The 24,475-nt window shown below is 45.0% G+C and overlaps 9 protein-coding genes across 9 annotated transcripts; 5 read left to right on the top strand and 4 right to left on the bottom strand.

Moving 5' to 3' along the window:
• Positions 1-626: 626 nt before the first annotated feature.
• Positions 627-1,630, bottom strand: I203_100793 (uncharacterized protein; the record flags this gene model as incomplete). Its single annotated transcript, XM_019149933.1, has 5 exons — positions 627-738; positions 809-862; positions 943-1,116; positions 1,220-1,430; positions 1,501-1,630. 5 exons carry the CDS (start codon positions 1,628-1,630, stop codon positions 627-629), a joined length of 681 nt encoding a protein of 226 aa, XP_019000629.1.
• Positions 1,631-2,953: 1,323 nt separating this feature from the next.
• On the top strand, positions 2,954-4,822 carry I203_100792 (uncharacterized protein; the record flags this gene model as incomplete). The annotated part of the gene is made up of 2 exons (XM_019149934.2): positions 2,954-3,523; positions 3,617-4,822. The coding sequence occupies 2 exons, from the start codon at positions 2,954-2,956 to the stop codon at positions 4,820-4,822; spliced, it is 1,776 nt and encodes a 591-aa protein (XP_019000630.2).
• Positions 4,823-5,250: 428 nt separating this feature from the next.
• I203_100791 (uncharacterized protein) lies at positions 5,251-6,746 on the top strand (the record flags this gene model as incomplete). The annotated part of the gene is made up of 5 exons (XM_019149935.1): positions 5,251-5,265; positions 5,363-5,525; positions 5,630-5,697; positions 5,788-5,897; positions 5,996-6,746. 5 exons carry the CDS (start codon positions 5,251-5,253, stop codon positions 6,744-6,746), a joined length of 1,107 nt encoding a protein of 368 aa, XP_019000631.1.
• Positions 6,747-6,969: 223 nt separating this feature from the next.
• On the top strand, positions 6,970-10,292 carry I203_100790 (uncharacterized protein; the record flags this gene model as incomplete). The annotated part of the gene is made up of 14 exons (XM_065516731.1): positions 6,970-6,998; positions 7,058-7,085; positions 7,150-7,256; positions 7,334-7,834; positions 8,007-8,065; positions 8,126-8,297; positions 8,375-8,435; positions 8,551-8,675; positions 8,737-8,802; positions 8,869-9,077; positions 9,154-9,206; positions 9,295-9,451; positions 9,524-9,570; positions 9,648-10,292. 14 exons carry the CDS (start codon positions 6,970-6,972, stop codon positions 10,290-10,292), a joined length of 2,259 nt encoding a protein of 752 aa, XP_065373549.1.
• Positions 10,293-10,572: 280 nt separating this feature from the next.
• Positions 10,573-13,294, bottom strand: I203_100789 (uncharacterized protein; the record flags this gene model as incomplete). Its single annotated transcript, XM_065516730.1, has 16 exons — positions 10,573-10,743; positions 10,820-10,888; positions 10,961-11,186; positions 11,250-11,313; positions 11,387-11,462; positions 11,517-11,608; positions 11,678-11,879; positions 11,940-11,949; positions 12,020-12,088; positions 12,156-12,362; positions 12,423-12,454; positions 12,515-12,584; positions 12,643-12,844; positions 12,930-13,027; positions 13,131-13,203; positions 13,273-13,294. The coding sequence occupies 16 exons, from the start codon at positions 13,292-13,294 to the stop codon at positions 10,573-10,575; spliced, it is 1,683 nt and encodes a 560-aa protein (XP_065373548.1).
• Positions 13,295-13,993: 699 nt separating this feature from the next.
• I203_100788 (uncharacterized protein) lies at positions 13,994-15,786 on the top strand (the record flags this gene model as incomplete). Its single annotated transcript, XM_065516729.1, has 8 exons — positions 13,994-14,256; positions 14,313-14,407; positions 14,468-14,555; positions 14,624-15,178; positions 15,252-15,300; positions 15,352-15,385; positions 15,442-15,483; positions 15,554-15,786. The coding sequence occupies 8 exons, from the start codon at positions 13,994-13,996 to the stop codon at positions 15,784-15,786; spliced, it is 1,359 nt and encodes a 452-aa protein (XP_065373547.1).
• A 629-nt stretch (positions 15,787-16,415) lies between these two features.
• Positions 16,416-18,381, bottom strand: I203_100787 (uncharacterized protein; the record flags this gene model as incomplete). Its single annotated transcript, XM_065516728.1, has 10 exons — positions 16,416-16,506; positions 16,564-16,602; positions 16,667-17,076; positions 17,139-17,150; positions 17,215-17,335; positions 17,398-17,476; positions 17,540-17,559; positions 17,615-17,658; positions 17,725-17,773; positions 17,987-18,381. The coding sequence occupies 10 exons, from the start codon at positions 18,379-18,381 to the stop codon at positions 16,416-16,418; spliced, it is 1,260 nt and encodes a 419-aa protein (XP_065373546.1).
• Positions 18,382-19,104: 723 nt separating this feature from the next.
• On the bottom strand, positions 19,105-21,495 carry I203_100786 (uncharacterized protein; the record flags this gene model as incomplete). Its single annotated transcript, XM_019149940.1, has 8 exons — positions 19,105-19,579; positions 19,645-19,759; positions 19,819-20,048; positions 20,126-20,597; positions 20,662-20,814; positions 20,887-20,973; positions 21,042-21,242; positions 21,306-21,495. 8 exons carry the CDS (start codon positions 21,493-21,495, stop codon positions 19,105-19,107), a joined length of 1,923 nt encoding a protein of 640 aa, XP_019000636.1.
• Positions 21,496-22,977: 1,482 nt separating this feature from the next.
• On the top strand, positions 22,978-24,323 carry I203_100785 (uncharacterized protein; the record flags this gene model as incomplete). Its single annotated transcript, XM_019149941.1, has 2 exons — positions 22,978-23,738; positions 23,795-24,323. 2 exons carry the CDS (start codon positions 22,978-22,980, stop codon positions 24,321-24,323), a joined length of 1,290 nt encoding a protein of 429 aa, XP_019000637.1.
• Between the last annotated feature and the right edge of the window lie 152 nt (positions 24,324-24,475).

Here is a 24,475-nt window from a genome sequence, read left to right as displayed (position 1 = left end):
GTAAAACGGGACATTTCCTTCTTCCTTCGAACAAATTGTATCCTATAATTTCGTCTTGTTTTGTCTTGTTTTCGATGTTTTGTGGTTCTACCTGAATAGTAATTTGTTCTGTCACTTCTTCTTGCGCTTAGGTGAATCATCCTATATACAGTGAAGGGAAGGGGCATAAAATTGAAGCATTATATTTATATCTGAACATGCATCTTTCTGCATAACAACTTCGGTTGCACGGACAGCACAAAATTGATTAGAGCGTTTCATGATCAAACGTTTCACAATCCACATTGCAATTCAGTCTGGTTTGGTCCAACCTCTTTTGACTAATTGTACTGCATACTTAGTCGGTCTTCATTGAATGGGATCGATATTGTTTCGGTGTTAAGAGGCTGTTGTAAAGTACATATCAATTTGATCTACCCCTTCAATGTTTCGTTTTACGTCTCGCTAATCTGAACAGGAGATATACAGTGTCCGTCAGGTGATCGATTACAAGCTGTTGGCATCTGTATTCATACAGCTAGTTACATGTTTATATCTAGGAAAATGTCTCGATTGAGTATTATTCACTCAAAGGACCTTCCACTGTAACCGTCTATTGTCCGTTCAATACTGCTGAAAGAATCTATCTAGAACTGTTGAGCCTTGAATCCGAAGAAGGTGAAAGTCTTATTGGCACCGATCACATCGTATAGTACGAGAGACCCGTTGTTGTTGAGCTCAGGTGTAGGTCCGTATACTCTGTTTTCGTTCCATGAAATGGTCAGAAGACTTTTCATGAACCGCATACAAACTTGAGACGAGGACTCACGTATTCTCATCGACTAAATGAGCGTACCAATATCCTTGATCTGAGATTGACATTCTGAAGACAGATCGAAAGTCAGTTCATCTGTATTACAAATCTGACTTAATGTTGAATGAGGTGTGTTGTAATGTACTCACTCGAAGTATTGTCCAGAAGCAGCGGCATTCTCATAATCGTATTCGCAATCTTTCAAAGTCAAGGCTGACCCTTCGAATCCATTCTCGTCCCCTGTACTGGTCGCCGTAAGACATTGGAATAGGCCTACGTTGTAGTAGGTCAAATGACCATAGAAGAAATTGGCCGAATTTTCTCTACAAACACAAATCCCCCAAGGTGTACAGGATATCAGCTTAGTCCAGCGGAAAATCATACCAGATTCGTCATAATGACATCCAGACTTAGACTTAGACTTACAACCCATCGAATGCCTTTCTATCTCTAGTCTGACAAACTTCAAACCCGAACAATTCGGTCGTTCGACAATCTCCACAAGGCTCGATCGTACCGTCCTCCGAACTACCCAGGCGGGATTCGTTAAATGAGGTATTCTGCGTATCGGGATCGTATTGCGTGATATTGGAATATAAGTGGATGAACCCGTTGGAACCAGTAGAGGTGAATGGACCTGTACATGGAACAAGATGAGCCTCAATGTTATCATGTCATTTTGATAAGATGAGCAGTCGAGTACGTACCTCCGTATTGGTACTGAACGCATTGGAGATTGGTAGATCTTTTATCTACTTGAGATGCTCCGTGCTCAAATGGTGCCCCCTGTGCGAGTGGGAGTAGAGCAGAAGCGAGCAAGGTAAGTTTCTTGAACATGGTTGATTGTCTATATGTTAACTGTCGTTGTCGTTGTAGGTATAGAAATTCGAATTGGTTGGGTATGTTAACATTACGCTTTATATGTACCATGCATATGTTTCCAGCATGACCCGAATTACTCGGCACCCGCTTGTTCGCATCGCATCGTACTGCAACACATGTGACTTGCCGTCACTTTTAGATGCAGCATATGTATCTCATCGAACAACGCACACATCGCCACATCGCCGAAGAATGAGACTAGAGCAGGTCCGAAGGCGGTGCAGAATGCCAATATCAATCGGCGTACCTCGATTCAATCATGCTGCTTGCCGGCATGTTCATCGTTCGCACCCACGCTAGTCGGGAGAGTGGCCCGATATATGTCTCTGAGCTTCTCGAAAAGCTATGCATGGATCGTATGATTGTCTCTTTTGGCCTTCAGGACGAAGATGAGCTATCATCACTTGAAGATTGGTGGTTCCGATAATTCGATCCGCAGGCTGTATGATCGACATGACGTCACTGTCACTCACTGTAGCTCGGTTGGCATTGCACAGATACTGTAATTTGGAACCATGATATATCCTCTTGTGTCATCTATCAGGTCGAGCCAATCGAGCTTTGAAGAGGACCAATATCATGAAATACTCTTCGGGGAGAATATGTCGATCACGAAAGGTTATCAAATTGACGGACCAATGGTGAGATGCAAGTCAGGAGGTCTTAAGGAATGTTCTTCTCGTCCAGTGGTTCCGGCAGAAATAACGAACGTGCGTTCCTTATCACGATGAGTAAACTCACACGACCCATGTTCTTACTCTTACACCACTCATCTCACACATGTGCGATCTGATGGATCGGAGAAGAAGAACATGCATGTCACCATGTCGTGTGATACCTGCCCCTTTGCAGTATACTGCAAATACGTTCTGTACATGAGCGAGGAGCGAAATAGGCGACCCTTCGACTGATAAACAACTGCACCACGCACCCCAATCCCTCCATGACATCCTTGGTCAAGGAGTCAAGGTCATCAACCATACTTACCTCCTTTTCTTGTTGTTCAATTTCACTTTCATCCTCTTCGAACGTAACACGAAACAACAAAAAAGGTCACTGCCAAACGCTCGTGCGTGAGATATGAGGCAAAAATTAGATATCAACTTGGTTCCCACCGGTGATGCGCACGTTTCATAACAGAGATTCACCATAGTATCACTCGTGCGACCGATACTCGAGTATTCTTCAACTTCCCTTCATAATCTATTAGCACACGACACTTGGCTGATTCGATGAGTCAAGCTTAGTATATATTCTATAGAAAGTATGACACTAGTCATGCAAGGAACGTTGCCTACTGCTTCCCTCTCTCCTGGACACTTCCAAGGTACTTCTTCTGCTCGACAACATCACACTTCACAGTCTCATCTTCACAGTCAACCACGGGCCATTACCTCGCCTTCAATCAACATGCCACCACCGACAATCCCTTCCAATCGCAAGAGGAAATCAGGTCCACAACCTATCGCTCCTGCACCTGCGACTCATTCTGCACTTCTATCAAGGCATCTGATGCAGCAGCAATCATCACCTTCAGCTAGTATCTCCAGCTTATCAGTTGACCAAGATCAAGAAGACGACGAATACGTGCCGAAGACCATTTCTTCTACCAGCAGGAAATCTGCCTCTGGAGTGATTGGAGGGAAACGTAAACAACCTTCAACCTCTAATGGCCAATCTCATAATGGGAAACCTACTAAGCAATCACGAGAGGCCTTAAGAAAAGCTAATCACTCGTTGATCGAGCGGAGAAGGAGGGAGAAAATCAATGCTGCGCTGGGCGAATTGAGAAGGATGGTACCGGGTTTAGGGGAAGATGGAGGTAAAACTGGAGAATTTAAGTTGGAGGTGAGTACTCATGTCTCCATTATGTCTTGCGCCATTCACATTACCAGAGTCCGGTGTCAAGCTGACGTGGATGGTTTCTGTGCTTTGTGTTAGGTTCTGGAACGAACCGTAGCGCACATGATGAATCTGAAACAGCATATTGTCCATCTAGAATCGATCATTACTCAGCATGGCTTCAACATCCCTTCGATGAATAATACTTCCAAGCCGGACGATGAGGATGAAGACGATCAAGCTGGATCCCCAGATGGAGGAGAAGATTTCGGTGCGAAAGACACCTTCGTCGGATCCTCAAGAATACAGTGTACCAGAGACAAGCAAAATGTCGGACAGTCAACGTCAAATCAGCAGCATCACCAATATAATCAGCAGACTCAACATCGATCTAATTCCCATTCTCAGACAATGCAATTTACTAATCCCCATATACAAGCACACGCACTTTCACCGTACCCCTCACCTCGACCGGATAATGAGAACCTCAATAACGAAGATCCCAACGAGACTGAACCTGAAGCCAACCTGCCTCCTCCGCTGACCAAGGCTATCCGACAAGCTCAATCCATCTCTCGTCACGCTTCACCATCCGTCGCATCTTTACTATCTCAGACAGCTAATCATTCACCTACTCCCCCACCACCTGTCTCTAGACCACCTCCACCACCTCAAAGTAATAATCCCATATTTTTACCTTTCCCCGCACCTTCTCCTACTTCACCATTCCTAAGCGGTCACCCTTCTACCTCTACCTCTGCCTCTACATCCAGTTCAAGCTCGGGATTACATGGCAGTGGCTCTGGTTCCTATCTATCTGATCCTTCGCCGTTCCTAGCTCCCATTAGCGGCATGTCATTATTCGGCGGTGTGTTTAACCTAGATCTCCCTTCACCAGCCGATAGTCTATCGCAGCGAACTATGAGATACTCTCCACCTACGTTGACCCTTCCCCCCACAAATACCCGGGAGAAGCTCAAAGATATGCCTCCTGAGGAAGCCGCTAATCTGCTATTGGCATTCTCGTCGCCTGATACGCTAAGACCCCAGGTTCATGGTGTTCCCGTTGGAGAAGAGAAAAGAGAAAGAAGAATGACTTTGGATAATGATGATTTCAAGTTGGATTCTTCGAATTCACCTCCTCAAGCTTCCATCAGGATCCCCAACCCTCAACCAGCAACAGGTGTTCACAAAGTGAAGAGTGACTATAAGGATGCGGATGATTATACCCAGAGCGGGTTGAAGGGGAAAAGCGCGATGGATATACTGAAAATGACCATGTCGGAGACGGATAGTCGGACGTGAACCTTGTAACCCACATCGATACCCGTCACATTATAGTGCTTATACACCTATGTAGCTTTTCAGTAGCGATGCGGATGTATGTGTCAGCTACATACAATATCATGCATGAACTTTATCTCGCCTGATTGGCATCCATTCTGGTGGGGTTGCACAAAATGTCCCCACGTGGCGACTCCCAGTGCGTGTATGAATATGAATATATAACCGGATCACTGAAGGTGATGATGGTTGTCTTTCTGGTTCTTGGTTATTCAACCTCATAACACACCAACAAATATCATCCAGCATACGACAAGTGACTTATATATGCACATCTACCAGCAGAACTGATCCTCTGAGCGCCGTCTGAATTGCTTGGATCGAGGATATAGATAGAATGGGTGCTCTCGCCATACGGGATCATCAATAACCTCCAATTAACACTGAACATGTCGATCCGTAATGTAAGTGTCTTTCCGATCGCTTCTCCAAGAGGAACCCATTGTAAGCATGACATAAATCTCGAGTGGATGCTCATGTATCTTGCTATTTACTCTACAGACTACACTCTCCCCTTCGGGCGCTTCAACGCCCAATCGACCTCACCCTCTTGCACCTTATTACCCACCGGCGGATACAGCTACCTACCGGGATTTGCTGTTGTTCGAAGAGAGGTTGAAAAGCAATGCTGAGATGTTGCGGAAGAGGAGAAAGAGGTATCAAGGTGAGCTGGCTGTCCACTATTTTCCATATGTCCGCATAGTCGACCACCTACAACATGGACAATGGGCAGATACTGATCAATTCCTGGTTGTTCATGTTTTTTAGTGTTTTTATATACTTTCATAGGGGCTTGGGGGTTTATGTTATATCAATTGTTCGTTGTTCCACCTAAAGTAAGTTCATCACTCATCACAATCTATCTGTCTACTAGTCTATCCATCTGTGGAGCAGGTACTGACGTATAGTCGTGCACTGTCTGACAGAGCAACCTGCGGATCAGAGCCCTCCAAGCTTCCCTTGCCGTTGTGTCGGTCACGCTAGTGCTGTTCTTTGCGAGTGGGATGTATGAGGAGAAGATCAAATATGCTCAAAGGTGAGTTCCTTCGACCGACGAACCAAATGTTTTTTTTTCTGTACTGTCTCCTGGCGACTTGCTAAATACTGATCAATGTCATGTTATTGCACGTATAGTTACATCACCCATTCCAACAAAGCCCTCCGACCACTGAACATGCATCTCAACATGAGACGACCGAAGTCCTCGTTCCTGACCTACATCCCATTCTTACGAAATTCCTCGCCATCCGCCTCCCCAGTAACCCCTGCAAGCTCTAATCCACTCAACCAATCTTCCAAACCATTCTTAGGCGGTAAAGGCCAGCCCGTCACCTCCTCTGCTTCTTCTGCATCCTCTAGAAAGGTATCCAATTCAGCCAACGTCATGGCTACGATACCTCCCTCGTCTAATCCCCGTGGAGAGTTGATATTCTCTTCTAGGGTAGATAAATCGTTTAGGGAAGGTTATGAGAGATATAGAGCAGCCTTTGAAAAGAGACGAGAGGAAAAACAGAAAGAGGAATCGAGATTGAATCTGAACTCAACAAATTGGTTCTTATGGACTACATCCACGTCTACTTCCGCATCTAAAAATCACGGTAGTGGTGGCAACAGAAGTAGAAGAACACCTAGTCCAAACCCATTAGGGCTCGGTAAGACCCCTCCTATATCGAGAAGGCAGAGTCCTTCGCCTGGACCTGGTCAGATGCAAGCGCTGAACCCACACAAAGTGGAGAGTGCACTGAGGAATAGTACGCTACCTCAAAACTCGAGTCCGAACTTGAGCTCGGAGGATAAAGAGGGAAGGCAAAGATCAGAGAGCTATAGTCTTGTTTTGGATAGAAATAATGACAGGAGCCGGAATGATATGCAGATGGCACGTTAGGTGCTGATGATCCACGGGTGTGAATACTGTATGCATATATGATTTCATGCATCTATACACAATCATTCTTTGACCCCAAGATGCACCATTGTAGGTTGCAGTGGGGGTGGGTGGGTGAGCAGTCGGAAGTGAATCACATTTACCGGAACAGATGAAAGCTCCTTCCTATAAACAGCATTCATCTTATTATGCCTTGAAGTCGACATCATATCATCATGTCAATATGTCATCGGCCAGCACGAGTACACAACCGTAGGTATTTCGTGCACGTCATGAGGAGAGACACTAGCTGATCTAACCCTTGAGCATAGGGCATGTTTACGTTGTAGATCCAGAAAGGTGAGCTCGATCACTCCAATGCAAACTCGGTGATCCGAATTAATGCTAACATCACTCTCGATAGACCAAATGTCTAGGTAGGAAAGCCGACCAACCATGTCAGAGCTGCGTGAGTGCGAATGCCAAATGTGAGGTCGTACCCCATCAGAGGGGACGGAAAGTCGGTACGAAGTGAGTTCCACCCAGTATGACCTATCGCCGTTATGGATATTTTGAGATATTGATGATTAACGTGTATATTCAATCAGACTTTCGGATAGCGTAAGAGCGAGGTTAAAGAAGAAACGGGTCAAGGTATCTGAAGAAGAAGTGAATAACGATTTCAAGGACAAAGGCAAGGATAAGGGGAATGCGATTCAAGTCTCTTTGGAGTTCAAGACAACCTCTTCCACCTCGTCTTCGTCCATTCGTCCACACCAGCATCAACATCGTCACGAACGTGGAATCTCCTTGGAGAATGATGATGATGGATTGAGATACCAAGTCAGAGCGTATCTTCCACCCACGCCCACCTCAAGCATACGGATAACCTCTCATCCCACACCCTATCAGAGTCAGGATACGAAGTATAATTATACGGATATAGGTCCCTCGATAAGGAGGACATCGTCCATCTCCAAAATCTTCTCAGAGGAAAAGAGAGATACAGCCAAGATTGGTAGCAACACCCAAGGGTTCTCGTTGTGGAGGGAAGATCCAATAACGTGTGGGTATATTGATGAAGTCACTGCAAAGGAGTTATTTCAATTGTCTGTTTGTTCATCTCTTCTTTCTGCTTCTATCTCACGATCCTTATCATACAGACTGAGATCGTCAGATCTGTCTGAAGCACTCTATCTGTCCTCGATCCTTCACTTCGGCATTTCCGTGACTGTTGCCGATATAGCTGCTGATACCCCATGTTCATGATCCTCTTCGCAGGTTCATGGACAAGATTTCACCCAACGTATACATATTCGATCCACAATTACATACCTATCGCAAGTCACAAACTCTGCTATAACCCTCCTTCATCCACTCACTGATATTATCTCATTCAGATTACGTTCAGCGCACTTCCTCTTTCCTATTTTGCGTGATACTAGCGATCGCAGCCAAGTTTTCACCAAAGATCAACTATTTCACCCACAAGAAGTGTCTGGCTCTGGCAAAAGATCAAATATTGAGAGTATTCGCAGATGACATAAGGTCCGAACAGACTGTCCAAGCTCTGTGCGTCTCGTTCTGAGTCACCCTCTGTCTTGGTCGTGACCAAACTGAGGACTGACTTGTTGATGTCTGAATAATAGGTTCGTCCTGACAGAATTCAAAGAAGCGGAAAATGAGAATGCGTTTCTACTTCTTGGCATGGTGAGCTCACTTCTGACCTAGTATCATGTTCACGAGCCATTCATACTGAAATGTATGTGTCTTTTTGTTTAGGCATGGTATGTCTATCGTTGTCTCCAGGATTTATAATTCATAGCTGAGTCGGAACATTAGTCGGATGGCAGTCGATCTCGACTTATCATCACCTCGACCAGATTACGATGAAAGGCATAATAGGAATCGTCAGAGGATATGGCTTGCTTTGTATGTAGCCGATAAAAGGTGGATTTGTCTGCTCTTCCATCGTCCATCTTGAGATGTGCCTTATTCTAGAATGTTTTAGTTTCAACTACTGTGGTCAAACCGCTAAACCAAGTATGATGCCTGAAGATCACTTGATACGATCTAGGTGAGTCCTTCCCTCACCTATAGTGACAATCACCTGATGACCCACATCCCCCTTTGCACCATATAGCGAAAGCTTTATTTATTCGCCGATATGCATCGCAGTGGATTATCGGCTGGCCAGCAATGTATCTCTACGAAGGGTTCTAGCTGTCAGCATAGAAGCTATAGATAAGGATAACGAGTCTGGACCTGGCAATTATGGTCTGGATCTGCGATCGGTTTATCATACTTTTGAAAAAGATTCGGATGCTTGGGTGAAGGTACAGACACAGCGCGGTGAGTCGTTACTTCTTCCTGCTTATCTGACATGTGTGTAGCCTGGCCTACTCGCTAACGATTCTGAATGGACCAGATCCTGAAATCACAATCCATGCTAATCTCACAGCCTTACATGCCAAAGTCATTGTATGTCATCCCTGCGTTCTCCCCGCAAGAATGACAATACACTTAGAGTAATCTGCCTTTGTCCTACATCGCACATAGATGGGTCCAGCGTTCTTTCCGTTATTCCAACCCAGCCGGTGATTCTACTGTAGAAGAGAACCAAGAAAGAGAAAGACGAGAAGCTTTGGCAGCTTGTATTAATGGTTCTTTGGGCATATTGGCTACAATGTGTGTGTTAAACGATGATTCGTTAAGGTATGCCCCAGGTGAGTCTCCATTTGGTGTATCACTCGTATACGATGAATCTTACTGATCATCTCAATGCTGGTGATTTTCAGATTCCAAACACCTATATTTCGCATATGCTTCTTTCTTCCTTTACAAGGTTAGTCTTCTTACCATCACTTTCAACCTTTATCAATTGCACTGAGAGTGTATTGTGTATTCTCATACGAATCATAGGTCTTCGATACCAAAATTGCGTCTACCATCCTGGATCCTCATTCACTCTCTTACATATTTGGCCTGTTCCAAAAGGCAGCAGATAAATTGGAACGTCTCACTATCTCACCTACACATACCATCGCTTTTCACTCTGCTTTCCTAAGGCGTTTGAACAGGTTCAACATTGAAGGATTTCCTACTGAAACTCAGTCATCAGCTCAGGATGGAATACATGATGATAATAACAACCTGGAAGACGTACAGACTGTCGCACGAGAGATCGATAACATCCAAGCTCGACCTGCTTTGGCTATACCTATGACTGATACACAAGACATACACTCCACCAACAATGAGAGCCTTACGGTCTCCGCGTTGCAACCTGCACTCGACCCGTCGTTGACTTTCTCCTTAGATCCACTCCCATTACCAGACTTGGGTAATTGGTTATTGGAAAGTACGGATGAATCCCTAGGAGCGAATATCGATTGGAACAATTGGTGGCCTTTTGACGATGGTCTCTCAACATGGAATTTCGATAATGCACCTACCGACATGAACACGAATCTTGGAATTTTGGATCCTAGTGGTGGCGGCAGTGGTAATGCTGGATCATTGGGTAATGAGGACAATGATTGGCAAGGTATCATACAAACTTTGTAAAAGACCTGTACTTCATGTGTGAGAGCGTTTCGGTTGGGTTACTTTGTATCTGTGACGTGTTGTACATTATTGCAGCTCGCTTGACGAGATGTTTTTCCGGCCCAATTTATGCACATCGTAGCGTAGGTAGCAGATTTCTATCAGAAGGAGGAATATGATACATCATAACAACTGGCTGAAGAGGAAACTCAATAGATCAAATTCTAATGTATCTATAACGCAAACCCCCGAATATACTATAGCTAGCTCAAAAAGAAAAGACATCCTCACAGAACATGGTTCACGCTGATGATTTAGCTCTACCTTCCATAACATTCGAGACCTTCTCTAGGTAATCCCACTTGAGACCATCCTCAATTCGTATACTACCATTATCTTTGGGACTAAGGACCTTGACTTGGGTCCATAAATCGGTACCGAAATTGACAGGTCTCCAATTAACGAAGTTTGCCTGGCATGTATAAGATCGATGGTCAGTGACATGTCTGTTATCAAAGAACTGAGATTATATTCGACGGGCAACTCACATAATCTTTGATCCATTCTCGCATCAAAGCTTCTTCGTGGGGTTTTGGTCCGTGGAAAATAGAGAAATTCTAACAATCACATCCATAATGACATCAGCTCATATCGAATAGTGAATGATGATAGTACATGTGTTCACTCACGTGGATAGGTCTATCCATCGCATGGGTAACACCAAATTTGGGAGGAGCGAACTGCATGACGAAATCGGGTACCCATCCGATAATATATCGATGGACAGAATCCAGCGGTACACCTGCATCTCTCAATTGTCTAGCGAATGATCGACTGGGTGCTCTTACTTGACCGTCTGAGGTGATATCTCCAAGTACCTTGGTGTACGAATCAATATCTGGATTAGGATCCGGGCTGCGAATCGGAAGATCATCAGCACATGCCGAAAGTCGGTCGGGGAAATTGAAGGATACTCACTGTTGATACGGTTCTTTGAATTTCTGATTCAAGTACAGATCTATCATTTGATCGACCACAGTAGCTACATTATAACAATTCAAAAGGTCAGCTTAGCAATTTTTGAGCTTGATGGATTGACTGTAAAGGACACTTACTGGAGTAATACTGATTAACAGCCTTGTATAATGAAATCTCATCGGTCACTCTAAAACCATCTCGATAAAGCGTTTCCTACATTCGCAAAAGGTGATCAGCCACTATTCGCTACATTAATGGTTGACTTACCTCATCTTGTACCTCTCCAATGATAGCAGCCATATCTCTTTTCTTGAACTCTTCGGCTACTTTACCATCGTATAACCAAGTCTTACTCGTGGCTGAACATCGCATATCATCAATCAATCAGCTTTCACTCTTCTGTTCGATTCCCTCGGATTTGTACTGACGGAAAAAGACACCATCTTGTACTGTCCTGAAAGTGAATTGTTCAATGGTCATGATTTTACGGGTCAACGCTTCCGCAGGTACCGCTCGTAATCTTGATAATCTCTCTGGACCAGATAAAGATAATGGGATATCCAGTGCGGTTAATAGCTGTTCGAATTGAGTTTGAGTTTCTTCGACAGTTTTGGGTAAACATGGGATTGCCTGTGCGAGTTTGCGTCAGATATTGCAAAATCGCCTCATCATCAGGCATTATCAACTAACATTTGATATCCTGAGTGTTATATTCAATAGTCAGCCAACGAAACTCAGATGAATCGTGAAGAAGGCAATTTGCAACTCACAAAATAGCACGCTGGAACAAGCCGCCTTCGGTAGGTTGAGCTTGTAAACATTCGTGAACCAATTGGGCACTGGTGTATTGCAAGTCGTCCTCAGCACACGGCTTTGTCTGGGGTGTCAACGACGAGCAGGACTTACTGTGTAGAATAAGCTCCTGCTGATCTACCTCCCAGGACGACTCTCTTAGGATTACCGCTCAATGCAGTGATATGATCATGAATCCATTCCAGAGCGACCCTTTGGTCCCACAATCCGTAGTTTCCTACTGAACCGTCGAGGGTCTCGTCTTTAAGCTCTTTACAAGCTAAAAATCCGAAAGCGCTGACTCGGTATCCTACTGAAATGCTATTTGACAGAGTCAGCTATATCCACCTTTTTGACCAGAGTACGCCAGTCAAGTCTCACAAGATGCAATTGAGACCTCCGGTACTTATAAGCTGCAATGGCCATAAATTATGAGTCACCGAAATCGAAAAAACCGAAACCATCATACAAACATAGATGCTACTCATCTCTGTGGGATCCATCTTGGGATCGATACTAGGATCTCCAATCTGTAACCAGCCACTGTAGCGGTATCATCAGCTGCCGTAGGATAGGAACCCTGACATCGTAATAGACTTACCCGTGTAGATAAGCATACACAGAGTATCCGCCAGGAGGTGGTGGGCCGGAAGGCATCCAGATATTCATCTTCAAGCAATCCTCATCATAAGGGAAAGCCTTTGCTGATCCGTCATCCTCAGCAAGCTCAGATACAGGGAGAGAAGTGTATGTGGGTTGAGGACAAGGGAGTCCAAAGTCCACGGCATTTCGAGGTTGACCATCTGATGATTATATGACATACACCCATACCCAAAGGCAAAAATGATCACAGATTAGTTCGGGTCTGCTCTCATGATATATAAGTACTCACATAAGAATATCCTTTAGGTAGCGCCCTCGGTCGCCTGAATCGATATTCGCCAGTAGGAGGTAGCGCGTATGGGACATTTACAAATCTCTTTACTCTATAAATCGACTCGGACTATCAGTGACCCAACACTTTTTTTCCGATATCTCTTACCCAGCCAGACTGGGTACATTTTTACCGGCCACTCATGTCAAGCTCACCTTCCATCAATCAATGTACCTTTCAGCTGACCGAGCTCTCCCAAGTCGGCCGTACATTCCTCGTAGGTATATTCTAAACGTTCACAGTCAGCACCTTTAACGGGCTGGGATGACCGATGAAGCACGGGATACTCAAACTAACTTGGTGAAAGGACGTTACCCATACTGCTCGATGATATTTGCTGATATGACCTGGTGATTAGTACAACGTATGAGGGATGGGAAACAACGAGTCGACGATATTCCAGATTGTAGGTCCGCTTCCATCGCTATCACATACATGTCTCCTCAGAATTCGAAGCTCGCCATCACTTTCTGTGGGTGTGGTCCACCGGCAACCTATCATGTTCGGAATGTCCACCAGTCGGCGAGTCAGCGCAGATAAACGATTCGGTCAATTTTAGCCGGTTTCGTCGCGTCTTTTGGGAGAGTCCGGGGTTGGTTCCTTGGTCTAACCCTGGCCCAGAAAACACAGTCTCATATCAAAAGATACAAGGCTATCGGATCACCCGTATCGTGAAAATTCCAATTCAATTGGGTCGACACCTTTGACGCTGAGAGAATGGTCTGCTGACCACTAAGCTCGGGTCCACTCCTGTTTTACTATCTCCACCATGTCAAGAAAAAAAGTTCGGAAAGAAGCTACACCCCACAAAACCAGGACGGTTGCCAATCTTTACTGGATCTACGGTATTACCAAGAGTGAATATTTTCGGCGAGCCAACCGGTGACCTAAGAGTACTTGCTTTGGCAATCTCTGAAAGTTTAAATGGATATATAGAGACGTCCCAGCATTGAAAGGCTTATCTTTCCCATGCAATTCAATGATCTAAGCGACATCTTCTACATAAGTCCTAGCCAAGATGTCATATAACGTCCCCGAAGTGCCCACCGACGGACTCAAGCAAGAAGTTCCTATGGACGAAAGTAAAATCGATGAAGTCGATCATGCCGTGGCTGAAATTGACCCGGCAGCGGAGAAGCGGGTTCTATGGAAGATCGACCGAGTCATCATGCCTCTCGCCATTTTGGTATACTTCTGTCAGTACCTCGACAAGAGAGGTTTGGCTTTTGCCGCTATCTTCGGTCTGAAGAAAGACTTGAATCTCAAAGGTCAAGACTATTCGTAAGTTCCGCTTAGACATGTGTACATATATAGGCGTCGCTGACACAACAGTACAGCTGGGCCTCAAGTATTTTCTACTTCGGTACTCTCGCTTCTCAGCTCATTTCCATCAAAATTTTGCACATGTTCTCCATCAAAATTTACGTTGGAGGTGCGCTGATCAGGTATAATCACCTTTATGAGTCCTGCTGACCGAACGTACTGCCATCAGTCACCGTCGTATTATGGGGTGGAGTCATGATGGCACAGGCTGCGCCTCAGAAAGCCGCCGACCTATTGGCCGTTCGATTTTTGTTGGGGTGAGTCTAGCTTGACAGGATTAGCATGACTACCAACTAATCGCTATATTCGGTGATGTATATCACAGTTTGATGGAAGGTTCAGCCTACCCTGCCTTCGTCTTGATGATCTCCTTCTGGTACCGAAAGGCGGAACACCCATCCAGATTCGCTATGTTGGCCGGCGCCGACATCTTCGCTCAGGCTCTCGGTGGTCTTTTCCTGTATGGCCTCAGTTCAATCAAAGGCCATATCCATGGATGGAGGATCGCTATGCTTATCGCTGGTGGAATCTCCATCTGTATCGGTCTCGCTTTCGCCTACTTGATCCCAGCAAATATGAACGGCGCATGGTTCCTCACTGCTGAGGAAAAGCAAATCGCCCACGATCGAGTCGCAAGGGAACACGCTTCAGCCCATGAAAGACATTTCCAATGGGATCAATTCTGGGAGACTGTGAAAGACCCAAAATTCTACTTGGTCTTCTCTTGGGCTTTCCTCCTTTGCGCCTGTACCGTGCTCAATTTCGGTACCCTCATTCTCAATGGTTCAGGTTACACAAGTTTCATCACTACGGTTCTTCAACTTCCAGCTTGTGCCATGCAAGCCACCTGCTTGATTCTCGCCACACTATCCTGCAAAAGGTTCCCCGATCACAGAGGTTATATCCAAGCTATCTGTGCCGTGGTTCCTTTGGTCGGAAGTATTCTACTTCAGGTATTGCCTTACGAAAATAAATGACCACTCGCTGGTTCTCTTTGGCTCAGTGAGTATGGTCCAACCCAAACTACATGACAAAGCCAATGAAAGTCTGTAGCCACCTGTAACTATCATATCTTATCGGTCAATCTGTCGATCATCTCATCCAACATCAAAGGTCACACGCGAAAAACACTTTTCTCAACAGTCTATTATCTCGGTTACGCCACTGGATGTATTGTCGGTCCTCGTAAGTCACACTTTCCCTTCATGTCTATTTAGGAGCATTGGTCATTGATATGTGCTTTTGGTTTTGGCAGAACTCTTCCGAGACGAACAAGCGCCACTGTACAAAACAGCCATGAGAGCCATCTCATCCATGTACGGAGTGTACATCGTGTTCATGCTCCTGTTCATGGTGCTTTGTAAGATGGAGAACAGCCGCAGAGATCGATTGGCCGCCGAGGGTAACGAAGAAGCTGTTCCTCGTCCTGCCGCAGATTACGACAACAAGACTGACAAGCAGGATTTGAGTTTCCGATACGTCCTCTAGAATTCATTGCGAGGAGGACTTTTATTTGTATGAGTGGCTTGGGAAAGGGGAACTTGAAAGACTTTGGGATACAAAATTCAGGTGATTTCGGGAGCTCAAGAATGCGAGTAGGGGCAAATCAGTGATACAGTATATCAATCACTTGGTCGTGGTCTTATATATGGTGATTATTCTTGTATATACGCTTGCGAATTCTTTGTCTTTACGCAGGGTTTGGTGATATTCCAAGGTTGGTGCAGGAAATATCTTACTGTACTGAGAGAAACCAGAAACCTACTTGACTGATAGGTTCTGCTCTTGATGAATCGTTCTTCGGACTGAGATAAGAACTGAGATGGATATTTCGCAATTTGACCCGCAACCACCAAATTTGACAGGTAACAAACAGTTTGATGTTTGTTCAATATGAAAAAGCCTACTTATCCTCCCTCCTACAACTCTCGTGGGTAAGTGTAACGTATCTCAAACAGGTTTAGCTGTACATTAATATGATACATTCTTTTACAACCGGGAGTGAGAGAGTTGAAATTGTAGATGAAAGAATCACGTTGAAAAGTCCATACAGATGTATTCTACAGTGTCTTGCCTGACCAACTAAGATGTTCTATACAGCGTCCACCAGAGTATCTCTAAGCTGTGTATTCTGTCTGCGAAGCATTCGAGAATTGGATTGATGCGGAACTTCGCATTAAAAGTCCATTAACTGATCGGGCGATGAGTCTAGGAAATATCATCAGCATACGCGTACATAGCAGCTGTATCCTCATAAAGACTCACTCGGCACTTGACCAACTGACATGTTGATTATCGTGATAGCTGGCACATATCATCTTTTAGCTCCGGCCCTTCCCTACTGGACACTGTATTCTGGGAGACTCACGCTAAACCCATTCTACCGAAATTCGGTAATCTCCCATCAATGGTCATCCTAAATCTTGATACATCCGTTATGCCGAACAATTCTGGATAATCCAATAATATTTTCCAGAACTTGTTTAAATCAAACAACATGATATTACTATCTCCCACATCATCTTCAAATTGTTTCACTGACGATCTCAGATTATCGTTAAAGTGAGTCACAGACAACTCAACTCTCTCGTGAATGTCGTATCCGACTTGACTTGGCAATTTGTATTTTGGTGAAAGGTGTAAAGGAGGTAAGGTCATGAATAGGAAATTTCGTGCACCGAGTGAATGTAATCTCCTGGATTGACTGATCAGGGAATCGACCAGTGCTTTGGTAGTTGCTGGTATATCCAAACCTCCTCCTTCGTGTAGATCATCTCGCTAAGAAAGCCATGTCAGCTTGTACCGCATAAGACCTCTTAAACAGAGCGTAGTAAGCTTACGTTCAGTCGACCCTGTGCGTGGAAGAGTGGTCAGCCAGTCATCACGATGGATATCGAAGGGAGTTTGTGTGCCTACATTATCATTGATACCGAAGACTACGATGAAGAGCGTATCATTGGAATGCCACTCGACCTGTCTCGGTCCCGGAAGAGGTGTAAAGAGGTCTTCGAAATCGTTGATCTGTGTTTCAAAGGTACTACATCGCGATATCAGCTAGCTGTAGAGTGAATACAGTCAGAACAAAACAATATTACATACCCGTAACTCTCTAGACCAGGGGGTAAGACGGAATGATGTATAGTAGCTCCGACTTTGGCCAAATTCCAGTATTGCAGGACTGTCACACGCTGTGGTTCAGCCTACATCTCCCCATCGCTTTCATGAGACACGAGCGGCTCACTGTGGAAATCGTGAAAGACCCTACAAGTATCTTAAATCTAAGCTTTGTCAATGTGCGGCTGATTGACTGACTCACGCATAGAGGTAATCAGGCCATTTCATATCCGTTGCTTTACCATGCTACAGTATCTCCATTCTGTCAGATGTCCGGCGCTCGGTTTCTACAGCGATCAGGATAATCCTCACCAGTTCCTGGAAATGACCCCAGTCTACACCATCTTTTCGGTAATCCTTACTAGATATATGGGTCAGCTACGTTCTATCAGAGGACAAGATACACTACTCACTCTCGAGTAGCTGAACGTGTCCAAAGGGAGATAAATTCAAGTCAGACTAGATTGATTCTGCAATAGCAATCAGACTCACAGAAAGAATCACCACTGCAAATGAAATGCCAATACATCGTAAATATCCTTACACCCAATCGACACAGGGAATTTCCACTTACAAAACAAACAATTTCCTGACTCTTGGCCAATCGAATGGTACTCTCTCCTTCGCCTCCCCCATACCCATCTCTATCTCCATAATATCATCATCCTCAATGACCAGTCCATTTTCCCCCTCCCTACCCGTCGAAGTAGGTACACCAGTCTCTTTCCAACTTCTAACCTTTGGAAAACTCTTCACATACTCATCAATTGGATGTTCCCTTGCATCCCCTTCATTTGACAACACCGCTCTTTTCAGCAACTGTGAGTTACCCAAAGATTCCGGGGACAAGTCCGCTTCGAGGGTGAACAACCATACTCCAGCAACGATAAATATGGATAGCACGCAGAAGCGCATTACTCGTCTGGAAGGATAGATCAGGTCGGGAGAAGATGCTCGTCTACGTGACATGATGATGGATTTTTAACGATGGCAAAATCTGAGCGTAGAGAGGAATTCTGATGATGATGTGAAGTTGGGTTGAGATATGAAGAAGGACATCTTCTACTTCTATTATCATATCATCGCATTTTGGCTGCATAGCTCGACTATTCCCATACCATACCTTCCTTTCCCCGCATTTGCGTAATGACTGACAGTACGGGAAAAATAAAGTATGTATATCAAGGATGTACGAAGTATTCATACCATACGCTTTGTTTCACAATTGAGGGTTAAGGCTGATGACCCGGAACAGCGGGAGGACAACGATTGCGACTAAATGCCATATAGTTTCTCATGACCTGAAAGCGATGTTGGGGATACACTGCACATACTGTAGATGCAAAAAGTAGAATGACGAAGTGGGTGGTATGAAGTTAAGGGTAAAAGCGATATGCGGGAACGCTTCGATGGGAAAAACAACGTGACCTCGCCCACACAACAAAGCGGAGAGCGCCGTCAATGTTGTCAGTGGCTTCAGGAGATCCCGTCTGTGAGCGAACGTTACTTTGCATACTTGTTACTTGGATTATCTGTCTATCTACTTTGTTTTTTCACTGTTGTTGATTATTATTATAGGTTATGTAGCTACGAGCGAGGGTTATCATATTTGATCTTGTAGTGCTCTCTTCCACCACTTGCACCTCGACAAGATGCAAATCAGGTTATCTCATGGTCATGCCATATTTCCTTCTATACCTGATTCGCCATGATCTTGGTAGATCTGTTCCTGTCAGCGTCCATGCTTCCCGGATCATAACCGTCTGGAACATTGCCATTTGTGACCGAGTCATTCTCAACAGCAGTCCTGGTGGGTGAATGTTCATGTTGAGTCTTCTCCTTAGTAAGAATGGGAACTTGGAATCCTTCGGCATCTGGTAAACTCTGTTGATCGCCCAATCTTGGGTTTCTGAGACATAACGAGGCGACCACCAGCAATGAGGAAATGCAGATACCTGTAATGGTAAGGTATCTTTGAACTTCTCGGTAGGCCTCACTGGCAGCTTCTCTCTCTGGTGTACCAGGTGGGTACTCTGCTACCAAAGCTAGGGGACTCGCAAAGACCGAGGCAGCCATAGTGGCTGCGTCTGCTATGCCATATCGGGTAAATGCGTTGAGCAAATGCTTGGGAAGACTGTTGTTCCAGATTGCTGAGGCGATGGTGTTACTACGACGAAAAAACAATTCTCTGTCAGTGACTATCAATCGTATGGAGCAGATGCGTTGACTCACCCAAGAGCACTACCGATAGAGTAGGAAGCGAGATACAAGGAAGTTACAGTGGCTGTTCGCTCGTGCTGTACCGCAGATTGGATCATTACTTGTGTAGGGTATGGGAAGAGACCACCTACAATCGCAAATCAAATCAGTATCACGGCTAGATGCTGAATGACTAGGAAAACCCACCTGCAATACCCAAAACAACTTCCGCACCGACTAAACCGGCGAAATCATGTGCGGAGAAACCACCTCGGTATCTGATCAAGAGACCGAAAGCAAGCACGAAGAGGAGAGTACCGGTGACGATAAACCATTTCAACCTTCTGACATATCTTATGACCAGACCCAAGGCGATACCAATGACCACAGAGCAGAATGAATAGATATTTTGAACTCGGGTGGCAGACGTGACATCTCTGTACATGTACAATGGAACGGTGTTAAGCATGTATCGTGTACCTGTGAGCAGTGCAAGCGCGAAAGGTTGACTTACCGATCGAAAGCCAAGGTAAGTGTGTAATACAAGTAATCACCCTGGGTGTACCAAGCGGTGTTGAGTAACATGGCAATGCAGATGGGCGCTAGCACCATTCGAGTATCCTTGAAGAGTCTGAATGGGACAGCAGGATGTCGTGCAATCTTGGTTTCCCAGATGATGAAAGCCGGTAGAGCCACTACGAAACCGATAACCAAAGGAGCGATGATATGCGCAGCTTTCCAGATATTACTGGTACCTCCTGCCAAGGTGAAGGGGACCAAGATCAAAGCAAATGTAGCCGCAAGGAGGATCAAACCGACGATGTCGACTTGCCAGAAGATCTCTACCCATAGAGAAGGTCGGGCCAGTGTTTTGAGAGGTGAAGGGATCTCGTCCAATAGCCCTTTACGATTTGCTCGCCATTCCGCTTCTACCAATGAGCCGAGCAAGGGAATGGCCATAGCTGGGAAGATGATCGCCCACATTCCTATTATTCGTACCAACGATTAGCATGATCAGCGACAACAGAGGTGGGTCATCGTCTGGCTCACCGATCCCCCATCCCCAGGTCGTAGCATCCAAGACGGCCGAAGCAACGTTACCGGATACCCAAGCGTTAATGAGGAATGGCATGGCTGGGATGTAACTGAAGAACAATCGAGATCGGAGTGAGGTGACATCGGCGATCAATACTTCGACGAGGACTGAAAAAGTGAAAACACCGAAATCAGCATATCTGTCTATAAGACCTCCCCTAAAAGGTTGACATCACTCACGCATTACACCAGTATAACCGAATTGGTACAGGACCGCACCTCCGGAGAACGCAGAGAGGTTGTTAGAAGTGGCCTGAACGATTGTTCCTGTATATCGCACGCATAGTCAGCGTCATCGGGTGAGTAGTGACGAAACGAGGGATATTCCGACTTACCAACAGCATAGAAGATCACACTGATAAACAAGATACTGATACGACCGAAGTAATCGGAGATCTTGGCGTAGGCAGGTTGCGCAGCAGCAGCTACGACTGACCTAACCACTGTGACAGTGGAGATCTGTGATGAAGTGCCCAACTCGGATAAAGCGGTAGCTTGATAGGTGTATCGGACCGTACCATCTAAACCGTAACTATCTGAAAAGCGGATAAAACGTATATCAAGGGGGATGCTCATATGCTAAGGGAAGGATGACTTACAGGCAACTAGGAAAACGGAAATGAACAAAACCCATCTATGCCAAGTGGTAAAACAAGAAGCAATGATTTCGATTCTCCTTACACCTGGTGATTTGTCACCGAAAGCAGTCTCATTGTCGCCTTGCTTTTCAAGCTCTTTGGTGACTTCTAATTCGGGGTACAAAGGATCGGGAGATTTGTTGGGATTCATCTTGAGATACAGTATAACAAGTTGAACTTTTTAGTTCAACTTGGAAAATCGAACAGTATGATTACCGTAAAGGATGTCCAATCGTTATGCACAAAACAAAGAGAGGAAAAGAATGAAACTGTAACATGAGGAAGATCGGTAGGTTTTCTTATATATCATGAAATGGAGCCATTTGGTCACCTTCGTTTATCTGATAAAAAAAGGAAAAAATCCAAAAACTTCGGAGGCACGACGTGGGAAGGATCAGCACTCTACCCATAATGCAGGGGGAAGACTAGAAAATTTTCTGAGATGGCGGTTTGCTTTCGACGTCAAGATGGCTCCACTCCATTATCTCCGAAACTAACTTTTTTGAGATCTTGGCAAATAGCTGGAGTGCAGCTCAGGTACTTTTGGAATTGCACTCGTGTTTATCGGCCGATTTTGGCGTTATCTGATACGAGTTTGTCATTTGCTTCCGGACCCAGCCCTGGAGGTAATTTTTTTTTCTTTTTCGAGGGTGAAAAGATAGTTGATTTCGCTTCTTTACTGCGCAACGCATTGTAAACTTGCATGCAGCTCCTCATGTTTCATTTGATCTGACGCTAGATGGCCGGAGATCAAGGAGATCATCAACCGTTGGGTCGAAAATCATTTAATTTCGTTTTCTTAGGTGGTAAGAGTCGAGTTCCTCACATCATGTTCCTCTTCACTTTCCATTTTCAGCTCAAGCACGATATCTCAAGCACGCTAGTCGTTAGTAGATCGGTACCCAATGTATTGGGTCTAGCTTGTTTAGATACATCTACATCTTCGATAGCGTCCTGATCATCCTACTACTTCGCAAGGATAAGTCTTGCCACGCAATCATCCTTCTCTATAAAATTTACTTTCCGAGAGATGAGCTGCTTTGACTTGATCCTCTTCCCTTCTGGTACTCAGTTGACTACGATCTGACTGTCCTGGCGATCTTCCTACCTCCCTCCCTCAGAATGGAAAAGTCGGCCGACACGATCATGACCCATTGCGACTACAGTACATCAATCATTGAATCAAGCTGACGTCATTTACCTAATTACCAGATCTGATCCTAATTCCCCAGGTTGGCGAATCTTGGTGCTCCGAAATTACCCATATACAGTTATATCGAAATCCTCCACTATGTACATGGGCTATACGGTCCACTGCGTAGGTAATAATGCAAATTGTAGGACTGACTTCTTGAGCCACCGTATCGTTGATACTTGAATCCGTTGTCGCAGTGTGTTGGTCCTCACTTGCGAGCAAAGCGATCCGAGACTGAAGAAGGACCTGGTCTGCCGGATATTCCGGATATGGCACAATCCAATTTTAAGCGATCTAAGCGAACCATTCGAACCAACGTTGAAATCACAACTCACCAATGCCAACTGCATCACGTCCCATTGGACTGGTCGTACATACAGTAGTCGACTGCTAAGCTAAGGTCCTCTTCGTGTATGCGCAGTGCTCTGTTCAGGTGGGATGGAAGATCGACCAGCCCGTTCCGAACGTCAGACTCGGTTCGATACCACACCAGGCAATGCAACTTCCAGAGGATGGTCCGCTTCTCAATCTACTGTCAGACCTTCACCTAGTCCAAATGTCCACGGAAAAGGATCAAGATCGAGATCACGGTCGAAAGCCCGCTCAGGCTCGAAATCACGTACACGCACACACACACGTGCGAAATCAACATCACCGTCCCCTCCTCCAACCCAAGTACGAATACAGCTTGCAGAGGATTATCGCTCACGTCTTCCTTTGATCGTGTCACGATTCATAGGCTATCGTCCGCCAGGTGCCGTTCCGCCATACGAACCTCTTCCCATCCCACTTTTCATATGGTTACAATACATATCGCTAAGATATGAGATATGGTTATTCAGCTTTATTGGTTCATTCGTCGGTATACTGCTGGTAGAAGCTATTTGTTCGACTAACACGGTATTTAGAGAGGTATACGGCTCGCCAATGATTGTAGGATCATTCGGTGCAGCTTGTATACTGTTATTCGGAGTTATCGAAAGTCCTTTAGCTCAACCGAGAAATCATATTCTGGGGAATTTGATAGGTGCTATCATAGGTATTGCTTTGACCAAGTTGTTCACCTTAAATGGGAAAGATGAATACATAGATAGTTTAGAGAATGGTGGGAGGTTCAATGGGAAGAGCTATGTCAATGGAGGATTGGTGGTGGCGGTCACTATGTTGATCACTTCCATGTTGGGGATGGTGCATCTACCGTGAGTTCTGTTTGTTAAATCTACGACTCTATTTCACTGATTTCTGGGTATGACAGGGCAGGTGCGACTGCTCTAGCAGCTGCTACAGACCCATCAATCATAAATTTATCATGGAATTCCATCGCGATCGTATTTTGCTCTTCACTCTTACTCATCGGATGTGCGTTGATAATTAACAATTTGGGACGAAGGAGATATCCAGTATATTGGTGGAACCCCCAACGATACTTTGTCAAATCTGATCACGATCCCAATTCCAATCCAAAGGTAGGAAATGAAGGTCCACAGAAAGATAGATTGAGTAGAATGAGATTGAGATCGAGAGAAAGTGAAGAATTGGCTTTGAAAACTTTAGAAGAAGGTAGATTACGTCAACTCGAAGATGGAGGTCGATCACCTGAAGCGTTGCTTGTTGATAGGATACAAGGTCATGGAGGTCATTTGAAGGACATAGTCGAGGCTTCAGATGGTTTGAGAGAAGGTGATGATGGTGAAAGAGGGTGGAGAGGTGTTCTTGAGCCTTTGGGAAAGGTTATGTCGAGGCACGATAGAAGGCTTGCGGAGGGTGCAGAGGGAGATGGGTGATTGGATGATAGGTATGCACGGAAGGACACGACCTGGTTGTACAATGCATTATGACTACTGTATGTATAAGTATTGTATGAAATCGAATGGAACTGATATTCAAGGTACAAAGATACAATGATATATATTCGAGCGGGAATACCCATATGGGC

Source organism: Kwoniella mangroviensis, assembly GCF_000507465.2.
Source record: "Kwoniella mangroviensis CBS 8507 chromosome 1 map unlocalized Ctg01, whole genome shotgun sequence".
NCBI lineage: Eukaryota > Fungi > Basidiomycota > Tremellomycetes > Tremellales > Cryptococcaceae > Kwoniella > Kwoniella mangrovensis.
This window is presented reverse-complemented; position numbering and strand designations above follow the sequence as displayed.